This window comes from Aptenodytes patagonicus, chromosome 3, assembly GCF_965638725.1.
Source record: "Aptenodytes patagonicus chromosome 3, bAptPat1.pri.cur, whole genome shotgun sequence".
NCBI classification, from domain to species: Eukaryota; Metazoa; Chordata; class Aves; order Sphenisciformes; family Spheniscidae; genus Aptenodytes; species Aptenodytes patagonicus.
In genome coordinates this window covers 21,415,112-21,438,849 of record NC_134951.1, presented here as the reverse complement: position 1 = coordinate 21,438,849, position 23,738 = coordinate 21,415,112, and the positions used below count along the sequence as shown (strand labels likewise).

The 23,738-nt window shown below is 37.7% G+C and overlaps 1 protein-coding gene across 2 annotated transcripts in view; it reads right to left on the bottom strand.

Moving 5' to 3' along the window:
- The window catches only part of EIPR1 (EARP complex and GARP complex interacting protein 1), a 101,947-nt gene that overhangs the window by 48,056 nt on the left and 30,153 nt on the right, over positions 1 to 23,738 (bottom strand). For both annotated transcript variants that reach the window (XM_076332837.1, XM_076332838.1), the window contains one exon: positions 3,365 to 3,521. In XM_076332837.1, the coding sequence (XP_076188952.1) occupies positions 3,365 to 3,521 (157 nt within the window). The remainder of the gene's footprint in view (positions 1 to 3,364; positions 3,522 to 23,738) is intronic.

Here is a 23,738-nt window from a genome sequence, read left to right as displayed (position 1 = left end):
TCCCTGCTAGTTTTTAAGAAGAAATTTCAGAGACATTTGAGCACAGAATTCCATAAAGGAGATGAGATAAAGGTAAGGAAACACAGGATTAGTTCTTCTTAACGCCAGTAAATAATTAAACAAAACCAATACCTGACACACCAGACTTGGAAAATAATCCCCCCTTGCATTCCCTAGTACATGATACTAGAAACAGAAAAATCTGTGAGGTAATTTTTCAACTATAAGGCTTTCTTAACGGAAAAGAAAAACAATGCAATAAGATAAACCTTAATGAAAAGTAGTTAAGAAATAAAGCAGAGCAGGGAAAATACGAACAAAAGTACGAGCAAGTAAAGCCCTGAGGCAAGCAGTGATGCCAGAGTACATAACCAGTTGCATTTTCAAGACAGTTTTGCTTTTTTTCCTTTTAATTACAGTCAGATCTCAATTACTTATGATCTGCAACCCAGATCTGTGAATATTGTGAAGCACCTGTGCTATGGATGTCGAGACACACAAAATACCTTCCCGTGAGCTACTAACTGGAATCACAGAAGTTCACACTAAGTGCCACAAAGGCCAAGATCGACATTACACCCTGCATCTCTAAACTCTGTCAACTACGGCACATTCTCCGCCCAGCATATGAAGATGTGATGAAAGCCCAGTTTATGTTTTTACTCTTTTTTTTTTTTTTTTTTTTTAATTTTAAGCATGCATTCTGACTAATCTTTTTCAAAATTAACTTCAAAAAACTAAGTCTTTCTCAAATCTAAAATGTGTAATTTCAAAAGCTATCATGACTTAAAAACTTTTCCACCCTTAATGAGGGTAGTGCTGGTGGTACATTGCTCTACTGTGCTCTGTGGATTAAACAACCTCCTTAAAGTGCACGTGGTCACGTTGAACCCCTGGGTTCAGTGTTCAGCCTGTGTTTTGTGAGTAAAATGTGCAAGAGTATGCTCCAATGGCAAGGCAAATGACAGAGCCAGAATAAGCATTGCCCTTCTTACTGTGAGTGTATGATGTCAGACCACCGCTGATCTCATACAAAGCGACTGCGTACACCAGAATGTTGGTCTTACATTGAAGTTCGTAAAGTATTTACACTTTGCATTGAGGAAAATGGTTTTTCTGATTTATGGTTGGTTCTAACAACAATTGTACTGTAAGTGCCTCAAGTAGTTTCATACTTTTCTAAACATCTGAAGTGTGTAATAGAAAAGAATATTTAAGTTGCTATTCGTAGTCAACACACCACTCAGTGAGACATGGCCTGTTAAGTGACACACGTCGGCATAAAATGTTTTACTCATTTACGTGAGCTGTTTCCACTATGAGGCAGGAATAGAAAAGCCTGCTCTAGAACAAGATCCTCTAACTCAGCTGTGCTTGCCTGAGATGATGTGAGGGGTACTAATGCCAAGTACTCCATTTATACCTTTCATCTCTGTAACACAGGACACTTTCAAATCTTTACACGTATACATGCACACATACATAGGTAACAGGTATTAAATGGCAGCAGATATTTGTGAGCACTAGTACTGAACAAAGTCAGACAACAGGAGAGAGAAAATTGCACATGAACTTGCTACAAGCTATATTAGAGGAAAAAACTGATTTTTGTCATTCACATAAATTCACATCCTGATATAAAGCGGTGATATGCCCCCTATTCCTCCTCTGGTGATCAAGCTACCACACAGAGTTCTGACATCGCAGCATCAGATAGAAACAGATTACAGAAAATTCAAAGACAAAAAGTACAAATTTTAAGGGTTAAAAGGTGAAGATTAAAACAAACAAAAAATAGTATTCCCAACTATATTGGAAACTAATTATCAAAAGGTTTCAACAATAAAAAAAGGAATTGTTTAATATAATCAAAGAGTTAAAGAGAAATATTCATATGAAAATGCATAGCAAAGAATTAAAAGATACTACCATGAAGAAATTAACACTTAGGAAGCTGAGATTTTAGAAGAAAGTAGCCTAGACAACACACTTTTGAATACACTGATATGTCCAATCTTGTCCAAGAACCACCTAATAAATATTACCTTCTATTTACTTTTTATTTTTTAGTTGAAATTTAATCTACAGGGCTCAAACTAGAAATCAGTAGCTAGAAATAGATGCTTAAAACTTACGGTACAATGTATGATTAAAAATCAACTGAATTAACTATCTCTTCTAAAGTCTACTTTACTTTTTTTTTTTTTAACTAGCTAGCTAATTAATAGAAATTTTTATGTGGCCAGATTTTGAAAAGGAACTGAGACTGACTAAGTATTGTTCCTTTTTGATATAATTTAAAGTTACTCCTACTAGAATATATTTAAGTATAATGAGATTATGATGGATACCTTACACAGCAGGTGTCTGAATACAGAAACCAAAGAGGCCCTTTCCACTCTCATATAAGACACCTCCAGCAATATCAGACATTGATGTTGCATTATCCTTGTTCAGTTTCAGTTCAGAGTTATCACATTTCATTTACAAAAATCTGCTGTGTTATTCCACATTTTTTTCCTTAAAGATCTCTAATAATTGTGAAAGGGACTGTACAACTTGCATGATCACCTACTACTCCATATTCTTTCTGACAGACAGACATTCCTGGGACTACAGCAGACCATATTCTTACGGTTTCAACTTTTCCTGCCAGTGGAAGATGATCAGGTGGTCCCAAAATAATGTCAAACAACATTGTAGTTGTAAAATATGGACTGAGTGTATTAACATTTATTTGCCCTGCATCTGTTCAGGAAGCAGTGGGAACATGTCATATACATACCCATAAAGCAAAGAACCTGCAAATACACAATGGACAAATTTAACTTTCTTTTAAATAACAAAGAAAGGGAAACAAGCCTCTGTAACACCCTCTGCAGTACTGCAGCTCTCCGTGTCTTTTCTTAGGCAACAGAAGAGAGTAGTTAAACAGGCACCATATAATATAATGAATTCTTATCCTTAACAAACATTAAATTACTTGCACTTATGCCGAATCAGTTGAGTGAAGACTGAAAAACAAAGACCGAAGTGCAACATCAAATTTATATTCCATAAGAAGATTGAAATACTAAGTATTATACCTTTGTGCAACAAAGGTTTTAGATGGGGGCAGGTGGGGAAAAACCCATTAAAACAGTACACAGGCTGTTACTCCATATGTGTTTGCAGGACTATAATAAATGTTTTTAATCTATGAAACATCTGGGACTAAAAACCCAATTTGTACCTTTTTTTTCTTAAAGATGGAATAGTTTTAAAGTGTATAGCATAGGTTCTACAATATAATTCTGCACAAAACTAACAGCACAGGTCTATCCTTTAGGCTTTTTCTAGGAATATAAAATATGCAGAATCTTACCAGGCCATATTGCCATGGGCTGTGTTGTCAAGGTGACAGAGTAGCTCCAGGGTTTGAGTGTTGCTTGATGAATCATCAGGGGATTCATGACTGCCTGATTCCAATTCCTTCGGCATCCTCCAAACAGCAGCACATGTCATGACTTTACTGTCTGAAGCTAAGCAACAGAGAATAACGTCAACAGATCATTGTATGGGAGACATATTTTGTATACAGTGCATCAACATTTACACAAATCTATAAGCAATGCACATCTGCTGTTTAAAATATTTAAAAATATTACACCAAGATGAATTCAAAGAATGCAGAATGTGGATACAGACACAGACCTCAAGTTACCAGTCAAGTTGCTGCAAAACTCATAATTAGCGTGCATTTAATGTGCTTCTCCCTGTTTAAAGGCAAAATTCAGTACTCATGAAAACATAACTCTTTGGGAGGCAAGTTTTCCAAGCTTCATTCCCCATATTGATGGTAATGAAAACGACCCACAAGTTACATTGCTCGATTCCTTAACAATAAGGATTTAGACATCGTTTTAACATTTTCCTTTTAAGGGCTATCTTCAGTTGAATCTATAGCATTATGTTGTATCCTTTACTACCAATAACTGTTTATTGCAAAATTAAGTTTTCCATGTAAGTACACTGCTCTAATTCTAGCAAATAAAAACAGCTTCCAAAGGACAAACTGAACTTAGACTCATATAGCAAAATATTACGATGCGTGATGAACAAGCCAACTGTAGATTGAGGAGAAAATACCATATGGTCTATGCACATATGGCATTGCCCATCACCCAATATAGCAATTTGTAGCAGTGCAAAATGGGAGGAGACCAGAGCAGCATTGCATATGTTCACGTTGTTCCAGCCGCTGGTCCAGGGTTCACAGAAGACGAATAGGTCAGTATGATCCACTACAGCAAGAACAAAGAAACCAGCCACAGCAATGTTAGGCAAAAGCAGGGAGTGCGACTACCTGCTGGAGGATGTGTTAAACGAGAAGTCCAGAGGATAAGCAGCAATGAACGACATGTTTTCTGTTCTGAGGTCATTTTGCATGCCTCTTTCTCGCAGTTCTGTCTCCAAATACATTTTAGCTGATTTTAGTGCGGAGTGCCTGATTACAGAGCCACGAACAGACATGACCAACTTACATTAGTAGAAGGGAAAACATGAACAATTGTAATGAGAGTGTCATCGAGAGGAAGGACGGTAACTCTGAAAAAGGCCTTCTTAGGCTAAAGTGACATTAACAAGAGGGGAAAAACGTCTCTATTATAAAGGTCGCCAATCTGGATATTCCATACACAAAAAAGGCATCCAAACAACAGAGGATAGGACAAAAAACAATTGATACGTAGTGATACATAGTAAACAAGCCCAAAATGCAAGAATGCAGATGTGTTTAAAAAGTAGCCATATGAAATAAAAACCATAGGTAGTTAGGTCAAACCAGTAAGAGAAAAAGGCCATTTCTGTGAGAAGGAGACAGGGGTAGGAGGATGACTTTAAATTCAAGCACAGAATTCAGAACACACAAGCACTGGGTATTTGATAGATGTACTAAATATAAAATATATGTATGATGCACATAATTGTTCTACAGTAATTTGGCATATACAAGTTGAATACAGTATCAGAAGACCATACATCTAAAGATGATGGTTAATCCCTTATTTAGTAAAAGTTCAATTGTTAATAATTGTAGTGCATACTAAGTAGCTATTTCCAAATCATTTGAGGCAAATCCTTTACTGTAAATCCACGTGCCACTGAACGAAGAGGAGGAAGTAGCAGCAGATGGCTACCTTCCTTTAGCAAAGGGCAGAGCAATGCACAGCATGCATTGTACACCATACAAATAATAAATAACCTAAACTGAAAGTGCAATATAGTTCACAAAGGTGAGATCTATCAAATCTCGATACATGACAGAACATTGAGGAACACCACAGAGAAGTTTCTGGTAGATTATAATTACTGAAAGGTCTGTACCATGCATATAAAGCATTAGCTTTTCCACTATCGTCAAGATCTATGCAGAGAACCACAAAAAGCATGTCATGGAAAACAAACTACACGTTTCTCAAACCATCTTTCCTCCCAGCACAGCACCACGAGTCTTAAGACAGCCTTGAAATGTCATTTTAACTTCTTAACAATGGAACATTTTGAAATTCTGATGGTGTGTTCGTATGAATAACTTTTTTAAAAAAAAGATTTAGTTTCTTGCACAATCAGTTTTCCAGATTCAAAACCCTAAAACAATTGAACAAGCACTGGTTTGAAGATTGAGTGAGGCCGAAGAAGGGGAAAAAAAACAAAACAAAACAAAAAAACCCCAAACCACCAAAAATGACAACAACAAGAACTATCTATATATCCTCCTGAAACTTGATGTGACTCAGGCTCCTATAACACTTTGCTGTTTTGAAAATTGTCAAAAGCTACCAATGAAATGAATTTGCTTGAATTTTTAACACGTGCAGCAATTCTACATAGATTTTATATTTGTTTTCAAATTATTACTACAGATGCTGCTAAGGAGTCAGATTGAAATGTACCTTGATACTCCAGGCAGAAGAGATTTGCTTGAGTAGTGAAAACAAGTTTATCAAATTTCCACATTCTGCAGACCTATCTATGCCATTCCTTGGAACCTAGCATATAGTGTCCTCTCTGGAAAGCTGTTCAGCTGCTCTGATGATATAATGTGTATCAGATGCCATTTGCTTTTCCAGAACGCAAGAGAAGCTTATCTTTTTGAAATGTAGATTTTTGTATTAATGGCTATTATTATGTAGCATGTTCAGCAATTATTTTTTCAATATTAAATTTTTATCATTTAAAAAAATTGCTTTAAGTCTTGTATATTAGCACATATCTTTAAAATACAATTCTAAAATTAAGGATACCTATCAAACTTACTAGGGATCCCAATAGCACAGCAGTCATTCATTCTTTCTCTAACAGTGGAATTAGTTGTTATTTTCTTCTGTCCATATTTACAGAAATAGAAATAAAAAAAAATCTATCTATTTTTAATTAACATTAAGAAAGGCTCAGTGAGGTAGCTGTCACTTCTTTTCACTATAAATAGAAACATTTCACTTCCTTCTCATGACTACATTAATTACATTTTGGTATTTACTGAAAGTTTCTTCTCACGTTACCATCATATATGTATAAAATAAGCTTATTACCTCCGCTTTATCTTATAACATAGATATTCCTGTAAACAACCGGTAACAGTAAAAGGGTCTGAAGTGCAGGTTGGCACAGAATTTCACATGCAGAATTCTGTGCCATTCCAAGTCTGTTTCACTTCATCGGGACTAGTACTGAAGGATAAAATTCATTGTGCATCAGAAAGGGACAACACCAAAAGCCAACACACACAAACCCCCTCAACACTCAGCACAGATATTATCCTCTGCTTTCAGCTGGGTCTGAAGATGCTCATGGAAAATGACAGATTTTCCAGCTGTTGAATAACCATCCATCATGAACAACTGTATGTGCATTGCAAATCTTCAGATTCTAATTTAAAACTTTGGACGAATTCTGGAATTAGATACATGACTGAGATCTGTAGAGCAGCGACTTGATTCAGAGCACTATTAATTTCTCCTTGCACTTTTTACATACTTATCTACAGTTCTGACACTTTATTAATTCCCAGATGTGTGAAACCAAAATGGAATTGCCATGGCCTCCCATAGAAGTAATTTTAGATATGGCTAGCCTTAAGCAAAGCTTAATTGCCCTTTATATAAGGAACTTCTAAAAAGATACTATTTTCTCCCTGGTAAAAGAAAGGGCAAATGCAAGTGCTAAGTGAAAGTGTCTCTTGTTATGACAGATGAAGTAGAGCTTTTTTGTGGGTCACGATTCCTCTTAATCAAATAACCGCTAGCAACAAACCTACAGGAACCCATAGACACAAGATAACTCTCATTGCATAGAAATTCAAGTCCCACAACAAGCTTCTCATGGCTGTATGACAAGCTCACTAGCAGTACAAGGTATCTGTGGAATTACCCATACAGCCTTATTTCCCAAGTGATCATATTAAAATTTAAAACCCCAGTATTACTAAGTAATTTCACTACCACCTCTGTAGTGCCACTGCTTATCTAGAATACCTACAGGCAAAGAGAAACTCCAGATTTTCCCTTCTTTTACTACCTTCACATCACCCTACTGCACATATACATACAAAATGACAATTTTTTTATCTACCGTCTCTTATTATTTCTTAAAAATGTTAAGAGACCAATATGAATGCAGTATTTAAATGACAATGCCAGTTATTCTGTAAAAGAAAGAAAAACAAACAAAACACATGGTGTCTATTTAAGTCATACTTCTATGCCTTCCTTAAAGCTATTTACATAGTTGGAAACTACTTTTCCATCCCTACTTCATATTGAAACCAGAATTTTTATTTATGTCACAGCACCAATGCAGAACAGAATGGATAAGGTTAAGCTATTTTCTGTTGTACTCTTATCATTGAGAGTATTAAGAAAAACATTAGTGAGTTTAACTAAGCGCTACTGCCTGTCTTGTGAACCTGACCTATTGTGTGAACCTGAGCACAAACCTGTCTTGTGAACCTGAAAGTTACACTTTCATAGAGAACAAGTGAAAGGTTTGCAGAAGGGAGTCTCACTGTATTCCTAAAGCATTATTCACATAAAATGATCCAGGAATGAGACAATGAACTGTTTAATCTTTGTCATATTTGTTTCTCTGCATTCAAGAGAAATCCCTTGTCTAATTCATCATGCATCTTCAGTATACCTTTTGCTAGGTATAGCTAAGGATGCAGCTAGATGTTTCTGTTCCAAGTGCAACATCCCCCTGTTAAGCACTGTTTCCCTGAGTTCATCAATACTATCTCCTGGGCAGAGGATACCATCTGCTAGAGTGACTGTACACAGTTTCATCTACCTGGTTCTGTTGAAATGATCCAGGCTTAGAAACAAGCAAACCAGAATTCAAGGAATAAGCAAATAATCTCACATTTTGACAACACTGAGTTAGGAAGCAACTGATGTTGGCAGCAATGAGGGTGCAGTAACCAACAGCAGGAAACAAACTTTGGCAAGTTCAGCCAAAGCCTAAGAGAGATAACCACGGGTACAGAGCACGAGGCTGTCTTTAGATGCCAACTTTACAAGTCGAGCAAGTGCGAAAACTCTCTGCATGCAGAGCGTGCAATTTGCAAAGGGTCACGACTTGGTCAAATCAATACCAATTTTCACTGCAGCACTCAAAAGGACTTCTCAATGAGGGCTATTTCCATGACAATTTCCAGCTTTCCACTACCAGCTGTTTCCACACAGAAAAAAGTAAAAGTTGTAGACAGGTGAAGCATCCCGTTTATCTTCCTCCAAACATTGTTCCCCTTGGACAGTTGCTCCAACTTATAGTAATAGCCTCTGAGAAAGAAATAAGTCTGGGAAAAAAAAATCTGCCTGAAAGGTAAACATAACAGGAAGTTATTAATGAGAGTTTGAAAAGAAACACATATGGAACATTAACTACAAGTACTCATTACTCCTTTATAGAGTTACGTCACACACAACAGATCAATTCACTGTACTGTTGCTGCTGAATGCAGTAGCCAGCAGACATTCCTTAACAACTATACAATCATTTCGGAGCTAGATGCGAAAAGAAAAATGTGGATATAAGAACACAGACTGCTGATTCCAGATGCTCAGGACACTGAAAGTCATTCCTGCCCTTGTGGAAAATGACAATTTTCAATGAATTCGCAGATTTTTAAGCTAGAAGGGTTTGTCTATGCGCTTCACACAACCCTTGATTTTGCTTCAGCAATTTTTACAGTTGAAGACTTACATAACGAAAGAAGTGAGCTCTGTCACATCTCCAGATTTAGAGAGAACCTAAAATTTTAAGTCGTTCAGAACTATTATAAAGATTCCTTCAGAAAATGCTGGACTGTGAAACTACAAAGAATTGAATTGAAAATCAGGTGTCATAAAAATCTGTTTATACAGACTTCTTGAAAGACTGTATAAACAGTTTATTCTTTTTAATAAACAACAGCTTTAATAAGAACATAACATGCAACCCCAGTAAACATACTGAGAAACCAATTGATATCTGGACGACTCATGCAATAAATCAGAATAGATGCACAAGAAAGACGCAGTCTAGTTTGTCACTGTAGAGAGTAAGTGTTCTCACTTAGACCTCTATTTGGTTTTATATTATTGAGAACAAAAAGCCATACTTGTTATGTTGGAGCTGTAAGTGATTTTCCAATTGAAAACAACCCAGTAACTCCATTTTCTCACACAGAATCCCTTTACTGAAATTCTCCCTCCCCAAATATGTTTTTTTGGAAGGAAGCTAAAGAAAGAAACTATTCTATACTTAAAAGCTTAATGGTTTGAGTTTTAACAACAACAACCCCCCAAAACAATCTCCACCTGAAACTACTTTGGAGACACTTCCATCAGTCAAATATTACTAAAACAAATATGAAATAGAAAAACAAAATGAATATATGGAATATAAAAACCAAATCCTCATCAGAAGTGTGGATGCTAATCGATACTCTGCAGTTTCAGCAAAGAAAAAGGTCTGCGTACACGCAGAAACCCACCAGCTCTGTTTGCCTTCCTCTTTCAGGTGTGGATTGAGGTACTCCCAGAACTTGATAAAAGTCAGTAAGTACTATCGCTTATCCATGTTCTGCCTGCCACCAGTTCACCCACTGGAGTAATTGCTCCAAAAGTGAAGTTAGTATCTTTCACAGGCAGTAAAGACATTAGAAAAAATAAAAGGAGGAACTTATTTTAAGAGGAGTGATTAAAAACAATATCAATCTTTATTATTTGATAACAAACTTTAAAAGAGGATTTTAAGAGTTAACCCCCCTCTTAAGCAAAGTGTTAAGCAGGTGTTGCCATAATATAAAGGGAAAAGTGTAAGAATAGAGTTAAATGGACATAGAAGAAATACTACCACCTGCCCCTCCCACCTCCCCATCCCCCATCCAACAGACTCAAGTGGATTTTGATCCCAATTATACAGGTCCGCATCAGCCAACATTACAGTTCACTGCTGTTCAATCATCTACCTTTCATTCTTCTGGCGCCGCTTGCTGAATAAAACCTACCATGCCACTGAAGTATGCTCTGACATTTATAACAACTGCAGTCTTGACCTGTCAGAAGCTTACAGCAGTCACCCAAAGCAGACCAGATCCAGCTCTGCTCAGTCCTCCCTAATTATATCATTTTACAAGGCATTTTAATCTTTGTGTTCAATCATTCTTTATGGTCTTTCTTAACTAAACACATATGATAAAACACCCTTGATTGTTTTTCCTTCTCCCAGAAGAATATATTCAAGCTAGTCTCCTGTTCTCTTTTTGAATCATTTCAAAACACATTTTATATGTACGTTAGTAATTCAGTATTTTAAAATTAATTTTCCATAATCAATAGCTACACACATCATGTATCTACACGAACAATGTTTCCATTTTACTTTCTGCTGTCATTCTACTTCATTCCCCTGTGTTTAACCTTGAAACCCGAATGACAATGCTTCCTACATCACTGCCTGCAGACATGCACACTGAAGCTGGAGGAGCTGAAGTATCGGTGCCTGACAGGGTTTGCTCTTTGATCAGCTCAGGTGGTGCAAAGCCAGCTGGCTGCAGTTATTCTGTTGCCCAGGGAACAACAACTGAAGTGTATACTTCCTAAATCTGTGCAGGAGGCCCTTCTGCAGCATTGCCACAGCAGCTCTTGCTGTGCAAGGCTGAAGTGGTGAAGCTGCTATAGCTACAGCCCAGCTGGTGCCCATTAATGCTCTCAGTATGACAGGAACAAGCAGCTAGTGTTCAGAAGCCTCCTTCTTACCATTGACAAACAGAGTTATCACTCTTCCTTATTAATGAATGTAAACATCCTTCTCCTAGTCTAATAAGATGAAGAAATAAAAACCAAGATGATTCAAGTATGCATCTTTTTTAAAAGAATAACCTTGTAGGCTTTTTATTCAATTAATAAAAAGATAAACCATATTCCATTTATTTGACAACATGTCCTTCAAAGGCAAAAGAAGAGGGGGAAAAACAACACAGCATTCTTTTTCTGGGGTAAGAATTTAGTCTTTTGTGCTAAAAGCCTGTGTAGTCTTTCATTATACATTTTTCTGAAATCCGTGGGGTGACATATATGTAGGAATAAAGAGTTGTAGGCAGTTTAATTTTTCTTTCCATCACTTAGATGCACTTTTTAGCTGCCAAAAGACAGCCTTTAATTTTTGAAAAAACATAAACACGGAAACAGGGCAGAAACATAACACAGCAGCTCACTGTATCCTAATAGAAGTATGTTTTCAAGTGGAGCTGAAAGTAGAAATGATTAGTAGAAAAACAGTAACATGCAACGGTCAAGACATATTCGTACACAGGACATCTTCCATACTTAGCTGTTGTCTCATTACTCCAACATGTGGAAAGCACTGCATAAAGAGCAGCCTTCTTGTTAGCATGCAGATCACAAGTGACCATAAATTCACATTTACTGCACACCCATACAACACAGATACGGCTTAGGTCTCTAGACGACAGGCTTCTATGTTTGCATTGTATATACAAATGTCTAAGGAGGTTTTAAAAACCTCACATCTGAACAGTAACACAGAGAGAATGATCTAAGAGTGTGCGAAAGCGTGGGGTATGACATGGAGAGATGGGTAAACCCATCATGTTGTACGGAAACGGGAGACAGAACATGCAGAAAGCAGGCAGTCAGAAGGCTGAAAAATTGGAGAAGGCGTAAATTGCACTTTTTTTATAATCTGATGTTTCTTATGCTATCCAGAGACTATTTGAGACAATGTTCCAGCACATACCATTTTTGGGGGGATATGCTCTGCAGATATATATCTATTCGAGGGAGCTCAAAATTTACTGACTACATGTCTGGAACTCTGCCATACGGGGACAGCCCAAGTGAAGAACTGCAACCACCTCTATATTGATGAGCTGAACTTTGCTCTTCAGGCAGAATTTGGCTGCAACACTGTAAAAGCTGCTCAGCAGCACAAACAGGCACGCTTTCTTTCTGACACCTCACGTGGCCAGATCTCTTAAGTCACAACAATTACTTATGGCTTGTTTGATACCTCAAATATATCTCTCCAGGTATTTTAACAGAGTAGAAAAGAATGGAAAAACTAGCACTAACTACATGCTTCTGTTTGTTTGTGATAATCTTCCTGCTATTGTTACCACCAGCACACCGTAACTGCAACAGCAGGAGCCATACAAGAAGCAAGGTATCAGCTGGCCACGTAAAAAACATTGTGAGATTTAACCCTGTGCTGAGGAGAGTGGCACAATACACCAATAAAAGCCAATGAACCATATTTACATGTTGGCTTCCATCATCGCTAAGGTTAGTGAAGCTGAACACCATTATCAACATTGATACTTTTACACACAAAAAAAGGGCAAAGAAAAAGCAGGAGTCTCATGGAGGCACTCACTTCCATCACCAACAGAGCCATGGCAGCTGTCAGTTAAGTAGGGCTAGATAGCAGCAATGCACTAAGGTTCCCACTTGATGTTTCATGAGGTATTAAAACACTATACTCCTTAACAAGTTAATGGGAGCTGCAAACCACTTATCCCTCAATCGAATCAGGCACCTCACTAGACAGTTGCACGTTCAGTGTTCTATTTAAATAACGTTTAGCATGCCCATTCTACTCCATAGGAGTTCCAAAGACAAATACAATGACTTGACAATTCATGGAAATCTACTTCAAACAGGACAAATGTCACTATATCCAACGTGAGCAGTTTATGTGGCTGCCCCAACCTTGCTGGATCAAGTTCTAACCACTAGCTTGACTTGAAAAGGTGGGTTCACTACCCCTTATACTAGCCTTTCGGAGTCTCCACTTCGTACTTTACCTCAGACACACAGATGTGCAGCCACTCTGTTGAAACACACAAACTTTCTTCCAGCAATGACTTGTGATTCAGAGCTTAGGTCTGAGTCATAAGCTGCTTAAATCTTTACATTATCTAGCCAATCTGTGTAGCTAACTTCCAGATGTGCTCACACATCAAGCACAAATAGTTAATGGAAGAAAATAATAATTGTAAACAATTAGTAGCTAGATACAGTATCATTTGGTGTTCTGTTCATGAAGTCAGTTACAAATGCTACAATAAGAAAGTTGGTTTTACTAATACAAAAAACACAAAAAAACCCCACATGAGTAACTTAAGTTGAATTCCACTTACCTGACACCTCAAGATATCAACCAGCTGGTACATCCAGAAAGTCCAGAGAAAGAGCAATATTTCTTCTTTTTCTATGCTAGTTACCAGTTTTCTAAACTTGGGGCATACAAACGATACATGTTGTTGGCAGTCAGCTGCTAATGACTAATTCAGTTCTCCTCATTTGTTTACAGCTCAGAAGCGCTCAACTCCATCATAAGTTTTTTATTGAACTGAAGTAGAGGAAAACATATAGCTCTTCCCTAAAAGCTTATAATCTAAAAAGAAAAAAACATGAAAATATAACCAAATAGAAACAAACCCATAAAAGCCTTGGTGGGTTTTTAAGCCCTAAGCCATCCCACGGTGAAATCTACTCAGAGACAGGTTACAATCTCTTTCTAGTACCAACCAAACATGCCTTATGTTTATTCCAAATGCACAATCTTATTGGGATGTACAATCTCACTGGGATCAGAGAGGCATGGATGAACGCAGGCTCTTTAGGAAGGACAGATCAAGAAGGTGAAAGGGAAGAATTTTCTTTATGAATGGCAGCAACTAAAAGGTATGGAGCTCTGTGGAGGGATAGATAAGAGCCAACTGAGAGTTTATGGTGTAGGATTAGAAGGTAGACCAATGTGGCAACATTGCAGTGGGTGTCTGCTACAGGAAGGATGAAGTAAAAGATAAGACAACCTTCAGACAACAAGAAGGAGCTTCATATTCATAGGTTCTGGTCCTCATGTGGGACTTTAACCACCTCAATGTCTACTGAAAGGAAATGCAGCAGGATACAGTGGGTTTCTGCAGTGCATTGATTACAACTATCTAACACTGGCGATCAATGACACAACAACGGGGAGGTGTTCCACCGGACCTCACAGTTACAAATATCAATATGAAGGTTGGGGGAAGCCTGGGCTACAAAGATCATGTGATGGAGGAGTTCATCTTATTCTCTGACATGAAGGAACAAGGCAAATAGCAGAATCACACATCACGCTGAGCTTAAGGAGAGCAGACTTTGGCCTCGTCAGTTATCAGCTCCGAAGAATCCCATGGAATAAAGTCCTGCAGAGAAAAGGGATCCAGGGGAGCAGGTTGATTTTCAAGGTTTACCTCCTCCAAGCTCAAGAATGGTCCATCCAGGTGAGTAGGAAGTGAAACAGAAGTGGCAAGAGGCTTGCACAGGTGAGCAAGGAGTTGCTGACTAAATTCAAACATAAAAAGAAGGTGTACAAGAGGTGAAAGAAGGGACAGGTGACTTGGGAGGAATATAGAAACAATGTCTCACCACACAAGAATGTGGTGAGGAAGCCAAAGCTCATCTGGAGTTGAATCTGGCAAGAGACAAAAGGTCAACAAGAAAGGCTTCTACAGATACATCAGCAGCAAAGGGAAGACCAGAGAAAATGTGGGCCCATTACTGAATGGGGCAGGGGACCTGATGACAGAAAACACAGAAAAGTCCAAAGTACTGAACGTTTTCTTCTCCCTGGTTTTTACTACCCTTGGGATTCAGGGATCCCAGGTCCCCAGGACCAGTGGGAAAGTCTGGAACAATAAAGACTCACCCTCCATAGAGAAGCATCAATTTAGGGAGTATTTAAACAAATGGGACCTGAGTGGATGTAATTATGAGACCACTTTCAATTATCTTTGAAAGGTCATACTGATGGGGAGAGGTTCTCGAGAACTTTAAGAAAGTCAATGTCATTCCTATCTTTAGGATGGACAAGAAGAAGGATCTACAGCCTCCCCTCAGTCCCTAGGAAGGTGATAGATTAAGTGAACCTAGGAAACATTTCTAAATATAAGGTGACTGGGAGTAACTCAGCACAGATTTACGAAGGGGACATCATGCCTGACCAATATGATTGCATTGTGCAATGAAAATTAAATTGAAAATATAAGCTCGGTAAACATGGGGAGAGTAGTTGATATTGTTTATCTTCACTTTAACAAGTACAGTCTCCCATAACATCCTCACAGACAAGCTGATGAAGTACAGGCTATATATAAGCGGACAACATGGTGTGTTGAAAAGTGGCTGAACTGCCATTCTCAAAGGGTTGTGATCAGTGGCATGAGGTGTATCCCAGGGACTGACAGTGGGGCCAATACTGTTTGGCATCTTCATTAATGACCTCAGGGAACCTCAGATGGACTGCAACAGGCTGGAGAAATGGACCAACAGGAACCTCATGAAGTTCAACAAAGGAGGGGAGGAATAACCTCACGCTCCAGTACACACTGGGGGCTGACCAGCTGGAGAACAGTTTCCTTTTAAAAAAACCCACTCCCACAAGTTAAGAGAACTAAGGTTTTAAACTATCCCTTAAAAATTAGTGTCCCCCCCAAATATAACAGTTCTCAAAACACTTTAACATGTTTTCACATAAGCACTGTAAAGAATAGAATACACTACAGATTTAGTGTCATCAGATGACTAGATTGAACTTGATTTGCTACTTTACCAAAGAACTATCAACTGGCTGAAGATTTAAGACATGGTTAGGACTTGAACTGTGGCATTGATATAGAGTCAGAAGGAGGAGAAAAAAAGAAAAAAAAAATTAAAAAAATATTTAGTGTTCTCTTAAGAGTCTATCAAGCAAATGACTCTTGTTCAGCCTTTCCAGCTTTCCAAGAAAGATGGGATATGGGAAAGCTATAGCAGACTATATTTCCATAGTAGAAAGAGGACCACAGAAAATGGAATGCGAAAAAGGTGAAGTCGCAAAACGTCTTAATGTTTACTGGAAGGAACTTGCACAGTATACTTGGTTTCACTTGCATGATTCGTGAATAACTCTGAAGTCTAATACAAACCAGAGAAAAGCAAGCTTCTAAATTTCACTTATTTAACAAGCTAGTTCAACAAGAATGCCTAAACATGTACTATAAGACCTTATGTGTATCTGCAAAATGTTATTTACTGCAACAACAGTATGGACTGGAAATAGAGAAAGAACACATTTTCTTTCAGTTTATTATACTAGTTAAGTTCAATACTTGAAAATTGAGTTAAAAAGCTATTTGAAATTGAAGAAGAAAAACATTTTTTCTTGTTCTAATCCCCGCCCCCCAAAAAAACCAACAGGGGGAAGAGAATGAAACCTTCTAATGCTGAAGGATAGAGCAGCCTGATAATTCAACAGATTCTCTCCCAGTGACAGTTATAATTCAGAAGCATTTTATCCACTTTCTGTATTTTAGAAGCACTCTTTTCCATATCATGACCATCCTGTAATACTTCAGTCATTTTTCTCTCCTCCCTCTTCTTTCTGACATTAGTTCTATTTTGCTTCCTAGCACAAATGTTACAATTACACTGATAACGGTTGTCAAATAAAGATGAAATCCTAAATCAAGGAACAACAAGCATCTGTGCTTCAAGTTAATTCTATTATATACACTCCCCCAGTTCTTACACTTTTCCCTATGTATCTGCTCTTACACACTAGCTGAGACACTACTGAGCTTGACTCCTACAGCAGTCTTACATATGAATAAGACTGTAGCACAGACTAAGATAATACAGCTATGTTACTTGTCATTTGGACTGAACTCAATATACATCTACACACAGAGGCCTTCAAACTTGAACAGCAATTAACATGGAACAATTTCTCAAGCCCTTCACCACTTCTGTAGTGGTTTTCCATCATATGGACCAGATAGTCAATCATTTAACTTAAAACCTTATTAAAGAGTACTTAGAAAGGAACACTACAAGTTACATATAACAGCTAGAATTCCTAGAAAAACAACAGGTGCAAGCTACAAAGAGCACTATAACACCAAGCACATTTAGTTCTTCCCTCAAACTATGGGAATAAACTTTTTTCTGTACATCCTGCCTGTACTGCTGAGAAGAGCACTGGGGAATATTTAGAGAGATGCATTCAACTTCCCTCCCCATTTTAATGACTGTAGCATATGACATGGCTGTGTCAACGATTTCCCTACATGGAGTGTTTTCACTACAGCAAAGTAAAGTGAAACCAGTGAAGTCAGTGTCACCTGCTGTCTTCATCACTAAGCAGTTGAGAGCATCACCAGCAGAATTATTTCCGATACCCTTACTGATGAATTTTCTCTGCAGGAAGGTTTTTAATATACAAGTTGACTGTGTCATAAGTGCAATGCATCAGACAGCCATAACTCATAGCAGATTTAATGTTTTAAATTAATGGATTTTAAATGCAAACTTTATTTTCCTTTTCATCAAAAGGAAACAGCAGTTCTGTGTTTGTATGTCTGTATGTTCTGGATCTACAAACCCCAGCTATTTATATTGAGCCTTCATAACTGCTGCATAGTGGCACCTATTTTATTTGGAAAAAGAAAACAGAAAACCAAGATGTGTTTGCACATGTGCCTGCCTACATGGGTAAAGTTGCAGAAAACAGCCTTCGCCATCCACACTTTCTTTTGCCCTCTGGTGGCTTTGTATGTCCCTACATGTAATGGAAGTGCAGAACCTGTTTTTGTAGAAATTGAAAAAACACATTTGCACTGGGAAAATAAGTCTGTTTCCACGTATATTTCAATGGATTTGAATAAGAAATTGAATTCTTAAGAGAAGCAGGGGCAAGCACAAACACAGAAGACGACAGCAACACAGAAAATTATTTTTCAAGTATTTAATTTCAAAGTGGTCTGGGAAAGGTTTTTAACAAAAGCTGCACTCTTAAAGTTGGTTAGTCACCCACTTTACACATAAGATCTACTTTTGTTGCAGTGGTAACAGCCTGACTTAAAAAAAACCCCTCAATATTGTTACACTTGATAGAGATTTTGCTTTTAAATTTCATTTTTCCTCTTCCTAGTGAGAGGAGTTCATCTAGCTTTATCCCATGGATTTAAACCAAGGATTTACCTGAAAGGCTAAAGTTAAAAACAGAAGAAGCATTCCACCATGTGGTCCACAAATACTGTTATTAGTGTCACAGTGTCAACTCCTAGTCTTACAGGAGTTGACACTTTCAGGTAATTCCATGCCATGGCAAAGGTGAGAACAACTTGAAAGACCCCAAAAAACTTGGTGGTCAAAAAAAAAGTGACAGATGAGCTTCTCTGTATACAAAAGTTAGCTAATACATGTAGAGAAAAATAATTTAAGCCATTCCGATGTGATGTGGCACTCAGAACCGGTAGTTATAACTCAGAAAAAAGCTCTTTGTGTCAAGACTGACAGTTCTCTTGACCTAATGTGCAAGCAGTAGCTACGGAAGCCAGCAAAACATTGGGCATCCTTACAAAGGGCACTGAGAATAAAATAGAAAGGATTGTTTCACAGCCCCATAAAAACTTGATATGCCCTTATCTCAAATGGAGAGTGCAATTCTGGTGTTTGCATCTAAAGAAGGGCATAGCAGAGCTGGAGAAGGGCAACATAAATGAAGATGATGGAACAACTGTCTTAGTAGATGTTCAACAGATTGGGACTATTTCATCTGGAAGGAAAACACCTTGGGAAAAACATGACCTAAGTTTAGAGAAACAGAAAAGCAGTGGCAAGGTGAAAGAATTACAGGCCAAATGTTGCAATCTTAGGAACTAAGTGGCACTCACTGAAATAGTACAAGGGAAGTTTAAAAAGAAAGGGTGGGGAGTTTGGTCAGTGAGTAGCAGACTGAAAATTGATGTTACAGAAGTTTGTGGCAGAAGGCAGTCTGAATAGTTCAAAAAGGGATTAGAGACCTGTCTATAAACCTGTCTACACTGTTCTACATAGGACCTTCTGTTGCTGCTGTAGGAGTCATGATACTGGCACAGATGAACCAATCATTGGTCTCATCGACAGGTTGACACTATTCCATTTGGAAAGAAAAGGTAAAGGTAGTTCTTACATACTTAAGGTTAACTTTCATAGAAACAGCAGCATGAAAGTAAAATGCCTTGCTGCATCTCATTGATCGACTCCATACCAAAAATAGTTCATGCTAACAAACAAGAGATGGTTGTGTCATTCCTTTTTCTTCCCTACCTCTGTAGGTTTTCCACCAGAACTGAGAGTTATGGCCAGGAAAATTTTTAATTCTATACAGGCAAAGGTTATGCTGAAAAATCAAATCAGGATAACTAGGTTCCCTTTCCTCCTGATCTATTTTGGAGATAAGTAGGAATGGTATCTCAGCAGCTCTTCATCTGCTCCTCTCAACCCCCAAAGCAGAAACGGATGGGAATTAATACTAGGTTTTGTAATAACCAATTCTTAAACGAGCCATATTTCAAAACAAAAGGAAGACACAGACGGAGAATGAAACACACACGGATTAATTTACAGCAGCAAAGACATTCTTACTTTTCCCAACAGTTCAAGTAATCTTATTACTACATTCAGGTGAACTGCAAATAATCCCATTATTATGGAGGAGCACGAGATGGAGAATATTGCCCGTGCACTGTATACTGCAAATTTTTATGGAAAAGTGTACTTTATTGAAAATTCCTCCAAGTTTTTCTTAGTCACTGAAGCTAAATAGCTGCTTAATGAAAAAGGAAGTCTGAAAACAGATTGATCAATAGCCCTTCCTTCATCAGCACACACATCCTGGGATACCAGTTTCACTGGTTATCTAGTCATTAAGACAAGAAGATTTGATTTAAGGGGGGAAATGTTGAAAGGATGTGAGCGAAAAATAGGATTTGGTTTGCTTGCTTTTATGAAGGGAATGGAAGAAAAAAAAGAAAACGATGACCCTCTTTTTCCTTTCACAAACTGATTTTCAAAATTTTTGCATTTATAAATATACAAGAGAGACCACTGACAGCTGTTTTAGATTTTAAGCAGTTCTGCAATTGATAGACTGCAATCATATTTCCCTCCTTTGAAAGAAATCTCTAGTTTCATTAGCAACAAATATGAGTCAGAATAGATACAATGGCATATACTGATGCCATCAGTACAACAGATGCTTATTAATGTAACAAGTCTGCCTAAGAATCTGCAACAGTATGTACTAAATTTTCATTTACATAAGCATGCATGTATACTGCTCAAAGTACAAATGAATTAAAAATTATCATATGGCTTGCCTACTTCATATTTTTTAAAAATTTCAAAATAGCTGAAGTAATTTGCTTCACATCTGTGAAACTGGGATATAACCAAGATGTACCAAGTCTAAAGGAACTCTTATTCACAGTGTTGAATTTATCAAAACCCTAGGCCTTAGAGCATCAGGGCTTATGCCTTCTTGGGTAGCCATTTTCTTGGTTGTAAGCAATTTTATTTCACAAGTCAGAAAACGGAATTTAAAAATCACTAATGCTTTTTCGTTGTTTAAACTGCTACAATTGGTAATAAGAGTTTAACAAATAAAAATTTTAATACATTTCTAGAGCTGCATAGGAATAAACTGATCTTATTCAAAATCAGAAATAAAAATGTTTCAAAAGATACTACTTTTTATCAGTAAATTATAACAAATGCAGCTAGAACAAATATTATAATTGTAAGACAGGGAAAGCTAGGAATAAAAGTCCTAAGTCAAATGCTTGGTAAGATATGGCGATACACCACTAGGATAAAATAATTTTAAATTTGTCTGTATACTGCCACCAGACAGTTATGTTAGTTATGTTAGTACAGCAATAAGTGTAGTTTCAGGGAGAACATACAAGTTAAACTATTTAAATGTTCATTTTGCCTTCACCTGGGTCGTGGTTTAACCTCAGCCAGCAACTAAGTACCACGCAGCTGCTTGCTCACTCTCCCCGCCCCGGTGGGATGGGGGAGAGAATTGGAAGAGCACAAGTGAGAAAAAACTCACGGGTTGAGATAAAAACAGTTTAATAATTGAAATAAAATGATGATAATAGTAATATGATGATAATAATAATACACCAAGCAAGTGATGCACAGTACAATTGCTCACCACCCGTCGACCGATGCCCAGCCAGTCCCCGAGCAGCGGCCCCCCCTGCCCAGCTTTCCCCAGTTTATGTACTGAGCATGACATCACATGGTATGGAATGTCCCTTTGGCCAGTTGGGGTCAGCTGTCCTGGCTGTGCCCCCTCCCAGCTTCTTGTGCACCTCCAGCCTTCTCAGTCGGTAGAGCATGGGAAGCTGAAAAGTCCCTGGCTAGTGTAAGCACTGCTTAGCAACAACTAAAACATCGGTGTGTTATCAACATTGTTCTCATCCTAAATCCAAAACACAGCACTGTACCAGCTACTAGGAAGGAAATTAACTCTATCCCTGCTGAAACCAGGACAACCTCATGGTGCATTTCCAGCAGCAGTTGAGAGTAATCAGATATTAATGGGCATTTCAACATTTTAGGGCTGATTTTCCTGATAATACTTTTCTTTATACATGATTCAAGTATTTTCTTCATGAACTACAAAAGACACCCAAAGAACAGGGTGGCAAGTATTATTCCGAATGTTTTAAAGATCTGTGACTGTCAGCTTAAAAAAAAAAAGTAACAAATCTATCGAGAACACATATTCACAACTTTCTTTTCGTCCCTGCATTTTCATGTGTACTTGCACATAACATGTCTTTCATCCTCTGTTCCCACAGGAATTTTTAAGAAGAAAACCCTAAGAGGAGTAACCGATGGGCGTTCTTCTCCAAGAAGCACAGGATAAAGCATTCTGTGAAAAACTGCCTTCCTTCAAAATAGCTGTCATTTTTTAATTGTCATTGATGAGACCGAGTTCACACACTTCAAGGATGACAAAAGTATGAGACAGCCCATGACACCAGCATCTTTCCTCAGTACTGCCTATGGTCTCAATGTCATCAAGAACAAGAGATGTCAGCTGTTTAAAAAAAAAAAATCTCGAAGTTCTGCTGAAGATCATTCAATTATGAAAAGTGCAAGTAGAAGAAAATCACAAGCAACTCCTAAAACAATTCTTCAGTATATTCTATATAATTTATTGACATTTATATTTAAGAGTTCGAATTATTCCCTTTTAATTAGTCAAGGCATGAACATTTCTTAAACCTCAGATTACTCGGAACCTTTCTATAAGCTCAGAAATGACCATGCTGGAAAAGAGCTATGGTCCACCATCTAATTCAGAATTTGCCATCTGAAAGCAGCTGGAAAAAACTACCCTTTTCAGAAGCAAGAGCTCCAAGATAAATTAGACAATCATCATTGTTAGACAAGTATCTTGCCTCAATGAACGTGTGCACCTAATTAATTAAACATGCACTTCAAATTGAGAAGTGTGAAGCTTTCTTTTTAATTCATCAGCATTCTTTAGGACATACCTGCACAATACCTAGCAATCCTAATCACAAACACGAACACCTTATAGAACTAGACACTGTATAAATGCTTTACAAAATGGATAAAACTGTTCCAAAATGTCCTCTTCTCTAGAAGGACCAAATTATCTCTAAAATTATTTCTCTCAATTTTATGGAATAAGCTGTACAACAGAACCACCATACCATTGAGATCAGCAGAACAGAAATTCTTGACCATATCTTCATACCTTAATTTATTTCATATATATCTATATCATAACTTTTGTCTAACTTCTGAAGTACTTACATGTTTCCCTGCAACACATTCTCCAAAAAAAAACAATTTGTGTATTTTATAGCAATCTGCAATGGAGAACCATGACAGATATTTTATTTTTCGGCAACTCACTTAAAGTCAGGTACAGTTCTCCAGTCCTGTGGCCAGCTAGCACAGTTAAGCTCAATTTTTTTTTTTTTACAGGGTAAGCTGAAAGAAGGAGGCTACACTCAAACTGCTCAGGATGTTCTTGGACTACCTCTGGGCATCATTACCCGAAAGTGCTAGGTGGCCCACACCAAAACTGCACAGGGAGCATCCTAACAGTTTAACAGTATGCACTATTGCGAGTCAGTCCCTAGGTCAATGCCATGGCTCTATTCAAGTTACTGGAATACATATATAACATTAAAAATCTCAGCCTAATACCCTGAGACTGCTTATTTTACTCTATGACTTACGGTTTCCAGCAAAAATTATCATTATAGCAATACTGATGCAATCAGTAAAACCAAGAGCAGTCAGCTGTCTGATAGCAAGAACTGATTATTCAGTGTTAAGATTCTTACAGTCAGT